The sequence below is a fragment of the Leopardus geoffroyi genome, chromosome C1, assembly GCF_018350155.1.
Source record: "Leopardus geoffroyi isolate Oge1 chromosome C1, O.geoffroyi_Oge1_pat1.0, whole genome shotgun sequence".
Lineage (NCBI taxonomy): Eukaryota > Metazoa > Chordata > Mammalia > Carnivora > Felidae > Leopardus > Leopardus geoffroyi.
Genome location: NC_059328.1, coordinates 33,956,146 through 33,969,565, shown reverse-complemented (window position 1 = coordinate 33,969,565; position 13,420 = coordinate 33,956,146). Strand labels below are relative to the sequence as shown.

The 13,420-nt window shown below is 55.1% G+C and overlaps 2 protein-coding genes across 3 annotated transcripts in view; both read right to left on the bottom strand.

Moving 5' to 3' along the window:
• Window positions 1-4,767: 4,767 nt before the first annotated feature.
• Window positions 4,768-6,044, bottom strand: TMEM125 (transmembrane protein 125). The gene has a single exon (XM_045476956.1). The coding sequence runs from the start codon at window positions 6,042-6,044 to the stop codon at window positions 5,385-5,387; it is 660 nt and encodes a 219-aa protein (XP_045332912.1). The 3' UTR covers window positions 4,768-5,384.
• The window catches only part of CFAP57 (cilia and flagella associated protein 57), an 81,034-nt gene continuing 73,648 nt past the window's right edge, over window positions 6,035-13,420 (bottom strand). Inside the window, exons 24-26 of one of the 2 annotated variants that reach the window (XM_045476954.1) lie at window positions 7,905-8,135; window positions 6,432-6,581; window positions 6,035-6,184 (exon numbers count right to left, since the gene is read on the bottom strand). The gene's annotated coding sequence lies outside the window, so the exon portion shown is untranslated. Of the gene's footprint in view, window positions 6,185-6,431; window positions 6,582-7,904; window positions 8,136-12,077; window positions 13,111-13,420 lie in introns of those variants that run through there. The other variant, XM_045476953.1, reaches the window with a different exon arrangement.

Sequence of the window (13,420 nt, the reverse complement as noted above, 5' to 3'; positions counted from 1 at the left end):
AACTGAGTATGTGTTGGTCCCCTGAGGCCCAGAGGAAGCTCCTCCAGAAACCTGAGTGTCCCCAGAAGGCCTGAGGTCTCACGGGAGATGTGACTGGATATGATGTAAAGACCACCCAGATTGGAACAGATCAGAAGTTTCTGGAACATGTTCTCCAATATCCAGGGGTCCAGGTGACACAGCTGAGAATCTGGAATGTGTTGAGCCCAGGAGGAACATGTGGCAAATGCCTCTCTCTACCTCCCCTGCTGCCCAGTGCGGACCTCTATCTAGGCCCGGATCACTCCACTTCCTCTCTCATTCTCCATAGCAGCTCTTTAAAATGGCCTCTGCATCACAGAGAAAATAGCTGTTGGTCAGGGCCTCCCTCAACTTCCTGCTACAGACCCCACAAACTTACCTGTGTCCACGTTCTTCCTTCTCTCCTGTCAAAGTGGCACCGCAAGCCCAATGCCACCATCTTGTGCCCTGGAGGCACCCTCCCTGCCTCTCTGTTCAGGGACTTTAAGAACAGCCTCTTCTCTGCCTTGTGTCTTAAACCTGTCTTTCTATCAACACTCTGTCAACCCTTCACACCTCTCCCATCTTAAAAAGCTCCTGAGTCATGAAGACATGTTGGTCCCACCCTCTGAACGTCCATCGAATCTGTTGTGTTTCACTCTGTCCCAACAGCCATCCCTTTGGCCCCCGTCATTGTGCATCTGCCGATGGCATTCATCAACCAACTGATTCCCCTGCCTCTGTTTTTACCTCTTCCAGTTAATTCTCTGTGCTGCAGGGGGAATGACCGTCCTAAAACCCAATTTGACCTCTGCTTCAAATCCTTCCCTGGCTTCCTCTTGACCTTAAATGGTGCCACCTGTACAGAGCCTCTGAAAGAGTGGCCCAGGGCTCCTCCCTGGCTGCACCTCCTGCCTCCTGCCAGTGAAGCTCCAGTTCTAGCCACACAAACCCTTTGTGTTTCCTTGCAGGAGCCAAGTTCTCTCCTCTCTGGACCCTTCTTCTGCTCTTTCTTCTTTCTGGCCCTCTTTCTTCTCAACCTCTCTAGCTTGGCCAGCTGCTTCTCATCCCTCAGGGGCCAGCAGCAATGGCACTTCTGGGCCTGATTGGACATTTCTTCTGATTCTTTTTCTCCTAAGGCCCATTCCTGGCTCTACGCTGCAGCCAGCTGGCCCCAAATCCTATTCTGGCCAAAGTACTTCCCTAATTAAAAGCTTTCCATGTTTCTCATTGTCCTGAGGACAAAGTCCAAATTCCTCAGCTGGGCTGACGAGGCCATTCCACGGATAGGAGTGAAGGAGGAGCGATTTGGGGGGAGCAAGGTGAAGGCCTCCCACCACATGACCCTCGTTTTCTCCTGACAGGGGAGGTCACACCATCTGCAGGGGGTGATGCTGAGGTGTGAGGGGAGTGGAGAGAACTTGGGGGGCCCGCTGTGAAAGCAGGAGCTGACCAGGGAAATGCAGCGTAACTGATGAGCAGAATTGCAGACCAGTCGAGATGGGTGATGAGGAATTCGTGGTGACACCAGGCGGCCTGGCCTAATACCTGGTCACTGGGAGGCAGTAGGTGTGGCAAAAGCAGCTGGGTGAACTTCAAAGGAGCGGGGCGCTAAGGGGTTGGGGACTCTGTGAAGGAGTGGGTGAAATGTTGGGCGATGGGATTTTAACCAGAAGGGAGATGAAGACAGGAGGGGACAGCTTTAGAGAGAGAGCGAGCAGAGGGGCCAGTAGATGGCTAGTTGCAATGTAGACCAAGAGAGGATTCAGTGAGATGCTTTGAGCAAACAAGCTTGAGGTTGGAGGTTGTGGGAAGTCTGCTTTAGAGATCCCGGAAGTAGTAGCATTTCTGCCCTGCCTGTGCCTGGACCTCGCTCTCACCCAGACCCATGTTATAGCTGGGTGTGTGGGTGCTGACTTCCACTGCCCTTTGGAACAGCCCTCTGGGGCCACGGGCCATATTCTTCATCTGGCATCTTTCCCAGGAAAGCTCAACAAAGGCCCTGCCTACAGTAGCTGCTGATCTAGACATTTGTGTGATGTAACCCGTCCCTTCCCCCTTCTCTAGGCGTCTGTGTTTCTGTTTTCCTTTAGGTGTTTTGTTTTTTTGTTCTTTAAGGTTTTTTAAAGCGTTCTATTTATTTTATTTTATTTTATTTTATTTTTATTTTTTTTATTTTTTTTTAAGTAATCTCTATGCCCAGCATGGGGCTGGAACTCACAACCCCGAGATCAAGAGTTGCATGCTCCACCAACTGAGCCAGCCAGGTGCTCCTTCCTTTAGTTTTCTAAAGCAAATATGTTGAAAGAGTAACCCTGTCTTAGCTGAAAAGAAATCGCATTTCACCCCATATTATAGGATGGAGAGGCAGTGTGGGGTTCTCTGGTAGCCCTGTAGCTGGTGATAATGATAGATTCCTCTTGGGAACCCTGGAAGGGTGAGAATTTGTGGGGAGGCAGAAAGATTCAGGGCCAACAGTGGGGACAGTGGCCTAAGTTTCCTACCCATTCCTATTCTAGGTGGGTCTTTCCCTGATCCTTGCATACACATTGCCTTCCAACCAAGCTGAGTCCTTCATCCATGCAACAAAGCACCTGCTATATGTCAGGCCCACCTTGGGAACAAGGGGTGCGCAGATGGGCAAGACCCAAATCCCCCCAGAGGAGCCAACCACCTGATTAAGGAGACAGGCACACAGAGAAAGAATTGCAGACTGGTGTCTACAATCGCAAGGACAGGCACAGAAAACAGACAACTCATCAGTTTAGGAGGAGAGGGTCGGGAAGAGGCCTGAAGAACCGGGTCTTGAAGGGTATGGAGGAAAGGAGGAGAGAGCACACAAAGGCTGGGAGAAGTGAGATTATGCGGAGGTCACAACAGTTCCGTGAGGCTGGCTCATGGGGTGCTTGGAGGTGTGAGGGAGGCCGAATCATGTCGGGGATCCTGCACAGTAGCCTGCGTGTGGTGGGGGCACGGGGAAGGACTTTTGTTTTAGGACAGTGCTGGGTTGCAACTTGGAGCTTCCCGGGTGTAATCTGAAGCTGGCCCCGGTACATGGAGGTCAGACAGAGGCCGAAGACAGAGATAGGCCACTCCAGAGTGGTGACTGGCAGGTGTAACAGGCAAGGAAACTCCCTTAGAGGCTTGTCTTGAGTGGCCACAAGTCGAGTAGACCGCTGCATCTGCCTCTCATATCTTAAAAGTTTATATAGAGGCCTTAACTGGGTTCCATCTCATGTACAGTCCAGATAGTCTCAATGCTGTATCATTGTCCCAAGGCTCTGTCCTTGGGGCAGCTTCTCGGAGCCAGAAAGGCAAGTGGGACACACATTCCAAGGGCAGGGGAAGGGGTGAGGAGCCTCCCATCACCTGGGTCTGGCTCATGGGTGAACAGGTGGTCATGTCCTCCCACCCCACCCCTCTGCCCGCCAATACCTCCCTAACAGTCACTGTGGCTCAGGTGTATGTGTTGGGCTTGGGAGAGAGGTGAACTGAAGAAGAAAAGAGGGGCGCCTGGGTGGCTCAGTCAGTTAAACGTCTGACTTCAGCTCAGGTCATGATCTCATGGTTTGTGAGTTCAAGCCCTGCATCAGGCTCTCTGCTGGCAGCACAGATCTTTGGATCCTCTTGTCTCCCTCTCTCTCTGCTCACTCTCTCTCTCAGGAATAAACCAACATTAAAAAAAAAAAAAAAAAAAAAAAAAAAAGCAAAAGTAGGGACCCCAGGCGGGAGGCTGCACAAATGAGGCAGAGATGGACAGGGCGCTGGGGGGTGAGTGTGGAGGGTTGAGCACCGCACACACATCTGTGGGGAAGTCTGCAGGTGATGTTCACTGGACACAGGATAAGGAGGGAGGCAGGGTGCCGTCTGGGACCACAACCGAGCTTTCTAACCCAGGTGCTGGGTGAAGGGTGCCCCCCCACTGCCCCCTCTGGGTGGGACAAGGAGCTGGTTCAGGATGAGGAGGGGGATCCGATGTTGAATATGTGGGGTCTGAGATGCCACGGGTCCTGGGGAGAGGTTCCACTGTCCTCCTGGACATGCCCTCTTCTTCCCACTCACCTTGCTCCCTCCTTGGCTGGCAACACCCTTCCCTCATCCATCTGCCCGGCGGCGTTTTCTCCAGGAGGCCCCCTAGGTCTTGACTCCCGAAAGCAATTTCCTCCTGTTGGAGAACCTGTGTCTCCACACTTGGGGCCCCCTGGAGGCCTGTCTGGTTTCCCAGCCCATCTTGGTGCCCTGGCGGGGCTGCATGGCATCTGACCTCGAGAAGCAGGGAGTGATGAAACTAACCGTAGCTCCTGTTCTGGTGGAAGGTGATGGGTGCCACATAGGCCGTTCTGCACCGTAGATGGGAGATCCTGGGGCTGACCCCAAGCTGGCAGTGACTCTTACCCCCCAGGGGGGTTTCAAACAACCCTCCCATACCCGGGGTGGGGGCGGAAGGGCCCGGAGGAAGGCCAGCAGTTGCAGCTACTACATAGGCCAGGACGATCTGATTCCAGAGGTGGGGCAGGGAGTGGCAACCTCCAGAGAAACTAGCTGGTAAAACCCCGGCACTTAAGACTTCATCTTGAACCAGCACGGGAGCAAATGTGAAGGACTCGGGCCACGCTCCTCCCCACCCCCCTTCTCACACCCCCCTCTCCCCTCCAGCTTCCTCATACCTGTGAGGAGAAATCACAGGCCTGATAGGGGACACGTCAGGGTAGCTTTTGTCAGCTTGAGGTAGGCAGTGTGCACCGTAGAAGCGGTAGTTGTCGGGGAGGGGAAAGCCGAGGGGGAGGGGAGATGGTGAGGTACCGACAGCGACAGTGACAACGGCCACCAGTTTTATTGCACACCTGCCGCGTGCCCAGTCCTTCCGTATACGATGTGGTCCACGACCACGACTGTGACTCTCCGGAAACTGAGGCTCAGAGAGGTTAAGTCACTTGCCCAAGGCCCCCCAGCGGGTGGGGGATTCCAGTCCAGTCCTGTCACATTGTGGAGCCCGCGTTCTTTGCACTTTGTCACCGGGTACTCTCCTCAGTGAAGTCGCCCGTATGGTCTCTGGGGTAGGACAGTCGCTCCCGGAAATCTGATAGGTGTTCCAAGGCAGGGTTGGATTTGAGGGGGGCTGGGAACAGGGGCCAAGAATCCTCAGGGGCCCCAGGTCCAGACGGGTAGACTCTGACAGTTCCACAGCCACAAGCCCCCAGTTCCACCTTCCTGTGGCATGGATGTGTGGGTACACGCGTCACGCAATCCCACGGCGGGCTGGACGGTCCTGGGGACACCTACGCACTCACGTGCGCGTGCAAGCACACACTCACACCCACTCCCACCCTGGCACGGCGCCGTGGTCGCTGAGGCAGGTCGCGGGCAGGGGAACTCGGGCTCGGTCAGATGAGGCTGGCGATGCTGGACGTGGTCTCATGACGCCGCCCGGCAGAGAACCGTCCCGAGATGCTGAAGATGCTGCCGTCGCCGCCGTGGTGGGCGTGGGTGGAGGGGGCGGCCGCACGGAGAGGCGGACAGTGTCCACTGACGCCCACCTGATAGAGCAGCAAGCCCAGCAGCAAGAGCGCACCCGAGGCGGCCAGGCCGATGCCCACAGACAGCATGGCGGCCAGGGGCCGGGCCGGGGCCGGGGCGGCGGCCAGCCCGGCCAGAGTCAGGCCGGTGACCAGCACCACCAGGCCGCTGAGCAGCACGACCAGGGCGTCCACCCCGCCGCCGCTCCGCAGCAGGGCCACGTGGTGGGGCTGGCGGAGGCAGTTCATGTCCTGCACGGCGGAGCTCATCAGCTGCTTGACCAGGACCAGCAGGGCCAGCAGGCACAGCACGGTGCCCGTCGCCAGCCGCCACTCACCCGAGCGGCTGCTGGTGGAGGACAGCAGCGCCACGCCACCCGCCCCGCAGCCCGCCACGAGCGCCACGGCCACGGCGAAGCAGAGCGCCGAGCGCCGGGGCTGCTGGGACCACCACAGCTCTACCTGCTCCGCCAGCGCGTCCGGGGGCGGCCCCCCGCCCGGCGGGGCTTGAGCCTCTCCTTCCGGCATAGAGGGGGCGGGGCAGAGGACAGAGGTCAGTATCAGGGGTCAGAGGGTGCGGGTCATGGCCTAGAGCCCCACCCACCAGCTCGGCAGCTAGAGGCCCAGAGTCCTGTTCCTCTCCCAGTCCAGGGTATGGCCACCATCACCTGCGGGGGGGGTGGGGGGGTGGGAATCGCACTTGTCACCTCCCCAGCCTGCTCGGCCTTTATGGTCTCTTCTGGGAGCCTTGGGGATGATCCCAGGGAATCCACCCCAGTGTCCCCCGACGGCCTCCCCCCGCCGCCTCCCCCCCCCCCACTGCCACTTGGGAATGCTTCTCTAATGACCCCGGGGACTTCCCCCACGTAGCACACCTCCCACCCCTCCAGGGAAGCCCCTGGCCCAGCCCCTGACCTCTCCGGGCTCTCTCAGTTGCCTGTCCCATCCCGGCTGGCGAAGGAACTGGTGCCACAGTGGATGATGGGACCAAGAGCAGAGATAAAGCCTCATTCAGGATCCGACTCACATGGCCTCAGCTGTCACCACTGGCTCCTGGGGGGAGGGCTGTGGGGAGGGAGGGGGCTAATGACTTAACTCTTCTGGAACCAGCAGCCTGACCCTGAATCTTCTCTCTCTCTCTCTCGGGCTGCGGCTACTTCTCTTGTGGGTCAGGATCTAACCCCTAGATCTCTCCTTCCCCAACATCTCCTCTGATTTCCATCCACAGCCGCTGGTGCCCTAATCGCTTTCTCCCTCAAACCTGGATCTCCTTCCTGAGCTCCAGACCCCGAAGCCAATTGTTACCTGGATGTTCCATAGTCACCTCTGATGCAACGGGTCACATCCCAGGCTCTTAGCCCAGACCTCCTCCCCCTCTCATGTTCCTTACTTCCTTGTGGAGTGTAATCCCAGGGAGGCCACCTGCAAACCTCTCTCCATCCAGTCCCTGTTTCCATCCCCATGGCTCCTGCCTCATCACCCTCTTCCACACCCGTCTTCCTGCCTCCCACTCTTCTCCGTTCTCCCCATCACCAATCCCCCATGACATCCTCCTCCACGATTTCTCTAAAGTGGCGCAAAGGGAGAAGGAGGGCTCTGTGCTGGAACCCCAGCTGCTGTTCTTACCACCCATGGGACTTGGGCAAGGGACCTGACGGTGGTCACTCTTTTAATATGTCCTCTAGAGACCAGTCAGCATGACTCAAACTGGGTGAAATAAAGCAGCTGTGGTCTCTGCCCTCAAGGAGCCCGAGTTTACAGCAGGTGTGTGTATGTGATAAATGCTGGGTGTGGGTTAGTCAGAAGAGGGGCTCAGGGGAAGGTCAGAGAAGCCCCGGATGACTTCACCTCTTAGCGCCTCAGGCTCCTTATCTGAGAAGTGAGGACAGTAACATTTTCTTGAAGGATGGGGACGAGTCAGTTGACACGGCCATTTCAAATTTCCAGTGGGAATTCTTGGGCCCGCACAGATGCCCAAAGCGTGCTTTTTGAATCAGAGAACACAATGTTCTCCTCTTTAATTTAGGAGAGGACTCCTGCTTCATATAGGATGCAGGTCCTGGATCAGTCCCGGAAAATGATTAATGTGGCTGTGCATGGGTTACACCTCTGATGAGGTTACTGGTCCATCGCAACCCCACTCCAGGGGCTGCCTAGCACTTGAGGTGGGAGGAGCAGGTGCAGGTGCCCCCAAGGGAGGTGGGGGAGGGGCCGTGGGAGGGGACCTGGAGTCAGTCCCGGCATTCCTCAGGGCTGTGACTTCACGGGGTCCGAAAGTGCTGGCACAGGGACAGCGGGGCCAGGCCGGGGGTGGGGTGGAGGTTGTCAGGAAGCGCCAGTGGGAGAGAGTGGGGGCGGTGGGGGGTCAGGGGACCATGGGGCACTCACAAGAAACCTGGAAGTGCTGGATCCGACCAGAGCGGGCTGGGCCAGGCAGGTGGGACGCTCCAGCTTCGTTTCCGGGGAGGGGAGGCGCTTCACCTGCCTAACCTGCGTCCAGGTGAGCCTCTCGGGTGTGTGTGTGGGGGGGGGGGGAGGGGGATCAACAGGTGTTTCCAAGGCAGGGCTTGAGCCGATTGGCTGACGTGGCAAAGCTCCTTCGGCTGGGCTGAGGCATTCCTGGGAAGGGAGGGGCTTCTGTCAACTGCTGTTAGGGCTCGAACACAATTCCCAGTTCTGGGTAGCTGGAGGAATGTTGTCTATCTGCCCCAGAGCCTGGACCCTAACCCATCCCCTGGCTCCAAGCCCAGCTTAACTTTCATTCCAGCCTAAACCTAACCCCGAGCCCAGCTGCAGTTTCAAACCCTAACTAGAATTCCTAGCTCCGGCTGCAACCCCTCCCCCACATCTCAGCCCCAACCCCCAGCCCCATTTCCAAATCCAATTCCAATCCCGACTCCAGATCCCGACCCCAAATCTGGCTTGAAACCTCGTTCCAGTTCCTCACCCCAACCCCAGCTCCAAATTCTGGAATTAGGTCCTAGACCACAACCTTGACTCTTGTCCCTCAATTCAGCCCCCAAGTCCCAGCCCCTAACTAAAATCCTGCCTCGGCCCCAAATTCCAACACCAGCTGATCCCCAAACCCAGTCCCAGTACACTCATCCCTGGATTGGAGTCCCTACAAGCCCCTTGATCAGTCTCCTTAAAGCCCCAAGTATGTGACTGCAGTAGGCTTGCCTCCTGGATGTGGTTCCTGCTGGGGGAGGTGGGATGGGAGCCCCCCCTGAGGAGGAGGAGGGAGAGGAAGAAGGGGGGGAGGAGGAAGAGGAGGAGATAGGGAGGAGAAGGAGGAGGGGGAGGAGGAGGAGAAGGGGGAGAAGGAGGAGAAGGAGGAGGAGGAGGAGGAAGAGGTGGGGTAAAGGCTTTTCAGGAGTACACCAGAGCTCCCCTGCTTAAAACTCTTGCAGAATCAACACTTCAGGATATATGCCACACTCCTTTGCAGGGCTCACACAGCCCCTGCCATCTACAACCAGACCAGTCATTTGCCACTGGCCCCCTGCCATCCAGCCAGATTGCATGTCACGTCATTCAGTTCTGTATGCTCTGTCCACTGTTTTGCCCTTCTGGTTGGTTTTTGAACTCCGAGTTCCCCTGCATGGGGTACGTCCTGCCACCCAGGCTCCGTGTGGCCAACTCGAATTCTTTAACTGTGATGTCACCTCCTCCAGGAAGCCCTCTCGGACTTTGAGGCCGGTTTAGGTTTCTCTGGTGCACCCATGGCCCCTGTGCTTCCCCCACAGCTGCTCTTGGTGCATGTGCTGTAATTGCCCCTATTTACTTACTGGTCACCTCCCCACATCCCCCCCCCCCACACACGGTGCCCTTAGTGTCCGTTTTGCTAACCATCATGACCTTAGAAGCCAGCATTTTGCCTGGCACTTGGGAGGTAACCAATAAATATTTGCTGGAGAAATGAATGTGTGAGGTGATAGATGCAGGGAGCGTGTAAGACAATGCTGGAAGGGCAAGTTTGGCGGGTTGCACAGGGACGTAGACGCCATGGCAAGGCTCTGGACTCACTTGCGGTGCCCCTGGAGGATTCCGAAATATACCAGAGACGTGGCCAGGGCTCTGCTTCTAATAGGGAATCCAGCACCACCCACCGCACATGCTTTGGGTGGGGAAAGGGTGCCTGCTCGGAGGTGGTTGTAGACTGTCCCCCGTCTCCTGGGTGGAGCCCCTTGTAACACCCCTTATTCTCTCTCCTTCTGATATGGATGGAATAGGCAAGAAAAACAAAATCAAAGTCTTCTTCCCATTCTCAGCTCGCAAAATAACTCTTAAAAAATTTTTTTTTTAACGTTTACTTGTTTTGAGAGAGAGAGACAGATTGTAAGTAGGGGAGGGACAGAGAGAGAGGGAGACACAGAATCCGAAGCAGGCTCCAGGCTCTGAGCTGTCAGCACCGAGCCTGACGCGGGGCTCAAACTCATGAACCGCGAGATCATAATCTGAGCTGAAGTTGGATGCTTAACCGGCTGAGCCACCCAAGTGCCCCAACAAAATAATTATTCTTGACCCGTCTTAGCTTCGTTCTGTGGAGATGATGGGGGAGCCAGTCACAACCTTAGAGCAGCACTGTCGAATAGAAATAGAACATGAGCTACATGTGTAATTTAAAATCTTCTAGTAGCCACTTTAAAAAGGTAGGGAAAAAAGGGTGAAAATAATATCTTACAATTTTTGTTCAACCCCCAAATATTTGCATTTTAATATACGAGTGATTAAGGAGCTATTTCAGTCCGTTATTTTGTGCATCTCAGTTCAGACTAGCTATGCCGCAAATGCTCAATCACCACGTGTGGCTCGCAGCTCCCTTCCTGGACAGTGCAGATCTAGATGGTTCTTCCCCTCAAGGAAAAGTTGGGGCAGGCTGGATCTCAGGGACAACCATGTGACTGTGTCACTTTGTGAAGCATTGTAAAGGTGTCCTTTGCCCTGGGAGGAGCTGGGAAGTGGGGTGGGGGGAGGGGGGCCGGGTAGGGCTCACCTCTGTGTACTCCTGTTGCTCATGTCTAGCAATTATTTATCCTTCTGGTCCCAAGGAGGGGTTAGCCCAGCCAGCCAGCCATGGTCTAGCTGTCCTGGAAGGAGCTGGGGCAGGGGGACTCATGAAATTTTCCCTCCCTTTCCCCTGGGAAGTTTGAAAAAAACTTGTTGGGTAGGGGTAACAAAGCCTAAAACTTCCTCAGTTTAAACATGGATCGTGTGTCTTTGTTTTCATTCTGGGTCTTATCAAGTGACTTGGAGTTCAAGCGGACAGGCAGGCTCCTTGCAGGGCTTTTGAACCGTGTCCCCAAAGCAGAGGCTGTGGGGGCAGCTCAGGTGGGCAACAGTGAAAGCCAAGAGTAGGAGGTGGCCATGGGCACAGAGTGCAAAATGTGGGTTCTAGCTGGTTCATTAGATGGTGGGAGTTCTGAAAGGCCTGCCTCTCAAAAGAGAGGCCCTGTGGCCCAGTCTCCCTGCCTCTGCCACATTCCCACCGAAGGCTACTGTCAACCTGGTCGCTGGAGTGACCCTGTTCTAAGGCAGAGCGGGTAATGTCATTACTGTGTTTGCATGCCTCCAGTGGTCCTCTTCCGCAGAGAAACAGTCCTCCCCCATCCTAAGGCCCTCTCTGAGTTCCCTCCCTGGCTTGCTCATGCTCAGAGACTTTGCACATGCTATTCCCTCTGCTTGGAATGCTTTTCTCCCCAAGACTCCTTCCTGCACCCTCCTTCAGGAATGTGCTCGAACAGCACCTTCTCAGGGAGAAGGCCTTCCCGGCAACTCTGTCTAAAACCACAGCCTTCCCCATACTTCCTATCCCTTTCCCTTATTTTATTTCCTTTGTTCTCTTATGTTTCTCTGTAGCACTTCTCACTGCCCCGTATGCTATATATTTTTCTTACCTGTCTGGAATGTTGGCTCTCTACTCCCTGAAAATGTAAGCTTCATGAGGGAAGGGATTTGAGTCTGACTCATGGTATCTTCCCTGCTCCTAGAATGGGCCTGGCATATAACAGGTGCTCAGGGAATGCATGTTGAATAAATGTTGGAACAGAACATTGGTTTTGGAGCTAGATTGACCTTGAAGTGTCAAGCCCCAGCTCCAGCTCTGTAACCTTAGAAAAATTCATTCTCTTCGGTTGTAAAACGGGGACAATAGTACTTAGTTGTGTGTGTGATTAAATAATATAATCAATTCTTTTTTAATGTTTATTTATTTTTGAGAGAGAGAGAGAGTGCTAGCAGGGGAGGGGCAGAGAGAGGGAGACACAGAATCCGAAGCAGGCTCCAGGCTCTGAGCTGTCAGCACAGAGTCCGATGCGGGGCTCAAACCCATGAACTGTTGAGATCATGACCTGAGCCGAAGTCGGATGGTAACTGACTGAGCCACCCAGGCTCTCCCCCTGCTTTTGGCATTTAAAAAAAAAAAATTTTTTTTAATGTTTATTTATTTTTTTGAGACAGAGAGAGACAGAGCATGAACGGGGGAGGTCAGAGAGTGAGGGATTCACAGAATCCGAAACAGGCTCCAGGCTCTGAGCTGTTGGCACAGAGCCCGATGCAGGGCTCGAACTCACAGACTGTGAGATCACGACCTGAGCTGGAGTCGGACGGTCAACCGACTGAGCCATCCAGGCGCCCCTGCTTTTGGCATTTTAAAATCAGACTAGAGATTCCATTTCAGCTTTGGGGCATGTACTAATGAGATGCTGAAGTGCCTAGCCCCAGCTGAACTGGGGATGGAAAGTGGTCTGCAGAGAAGGGGGAAGGACAAGAGAAGGAGGGGTGGTCCAGCCAGGCCCTGGTGCAAGTTTCTTTTGAGGCCTGATTGTATCTCTGCCTTGAGATTCCCTAAGACCGCCCCCCTTCTTGCCCCCAGCCCAGTGATTTCCCTTGTGGCTTAAACTGGCTGGAGTTGGGTTTTGCTACTTGTAGCTAAAGAAGGGCATCCATAGTTCTTCTGTTCAGAACTGGACTCTCCCAGCCCCACTTTTAATACATTTATTACATCAGTACACACAGTAGGGGCTAGGTTAAGTCCTAGTGGACACCCAGCACCCCTGCCAAATCCCACATGAACAACAGGTACACATTCCTGTATCTGACTGGTCATCGTGGGGGATCGGGAACGTTAGTTCTTCCTGCTGCCTGGCACACAGCAGGGTCACCTCCTCGTACATCGGCTCCCATTCCAGTTCAGCTCAGGGGAGTCGGTATCTTAGGTGTGCTCAAAGCATAAGTGGATCTTGAACCTCCAATGGTCTAGAGGAGCTCGCCCCCACACAGCTCCGGGGGAAGGAACCCCACCCCTGGTCCGGACATCCTTCTCTCTGATCTTTCCAAATCCAGAGCAGTGATGGCAAGGGAGTCCTACCTGGACACACACATATTCCCAGGCCCACCGGGGCTCCTCAGGCACCTCCTGGGAGCAGCTGTCGGGTAAGGACTGGTCATGCCTTGTGTAAAAAGCAGTGGGGAAAGGTAGATGCTGATGCTAGGACCTCCTGTGAGGCAGGGTCCTCAGTGCCAGGAGAACAGGATGGCGAGGGGAGGCTTGCTTGGGAGCTCACCCTGTCTGGCCACAGCCGATGCAAATGGTCTAGAAGAAGGACAGGGGAGCCAGTGGGTGTCTGGGGCTCAGAAAGAGGATAGTCATCCAAAAGCACCAGCCGTCCCACCATAAATGAATGACTCCCTAGGTTAACAATGGACCGCAAGCAGAAGAACAAGAGTGGAGTTCGTATGCCAATGCCTAGCCACCTGGGTGACAGTAGAGTCCTGTAGGAGGAGGTGACTGGCAGGCCCACTCTGTCAATGAGGGGGTCAACTGGCTCTAGGGACCCTGTGAAGGGGGAGGTTCAGCAGTGGGGTGAGAACCTCCCCTAGAGTCAGGATAGGCAAAGTGAAGG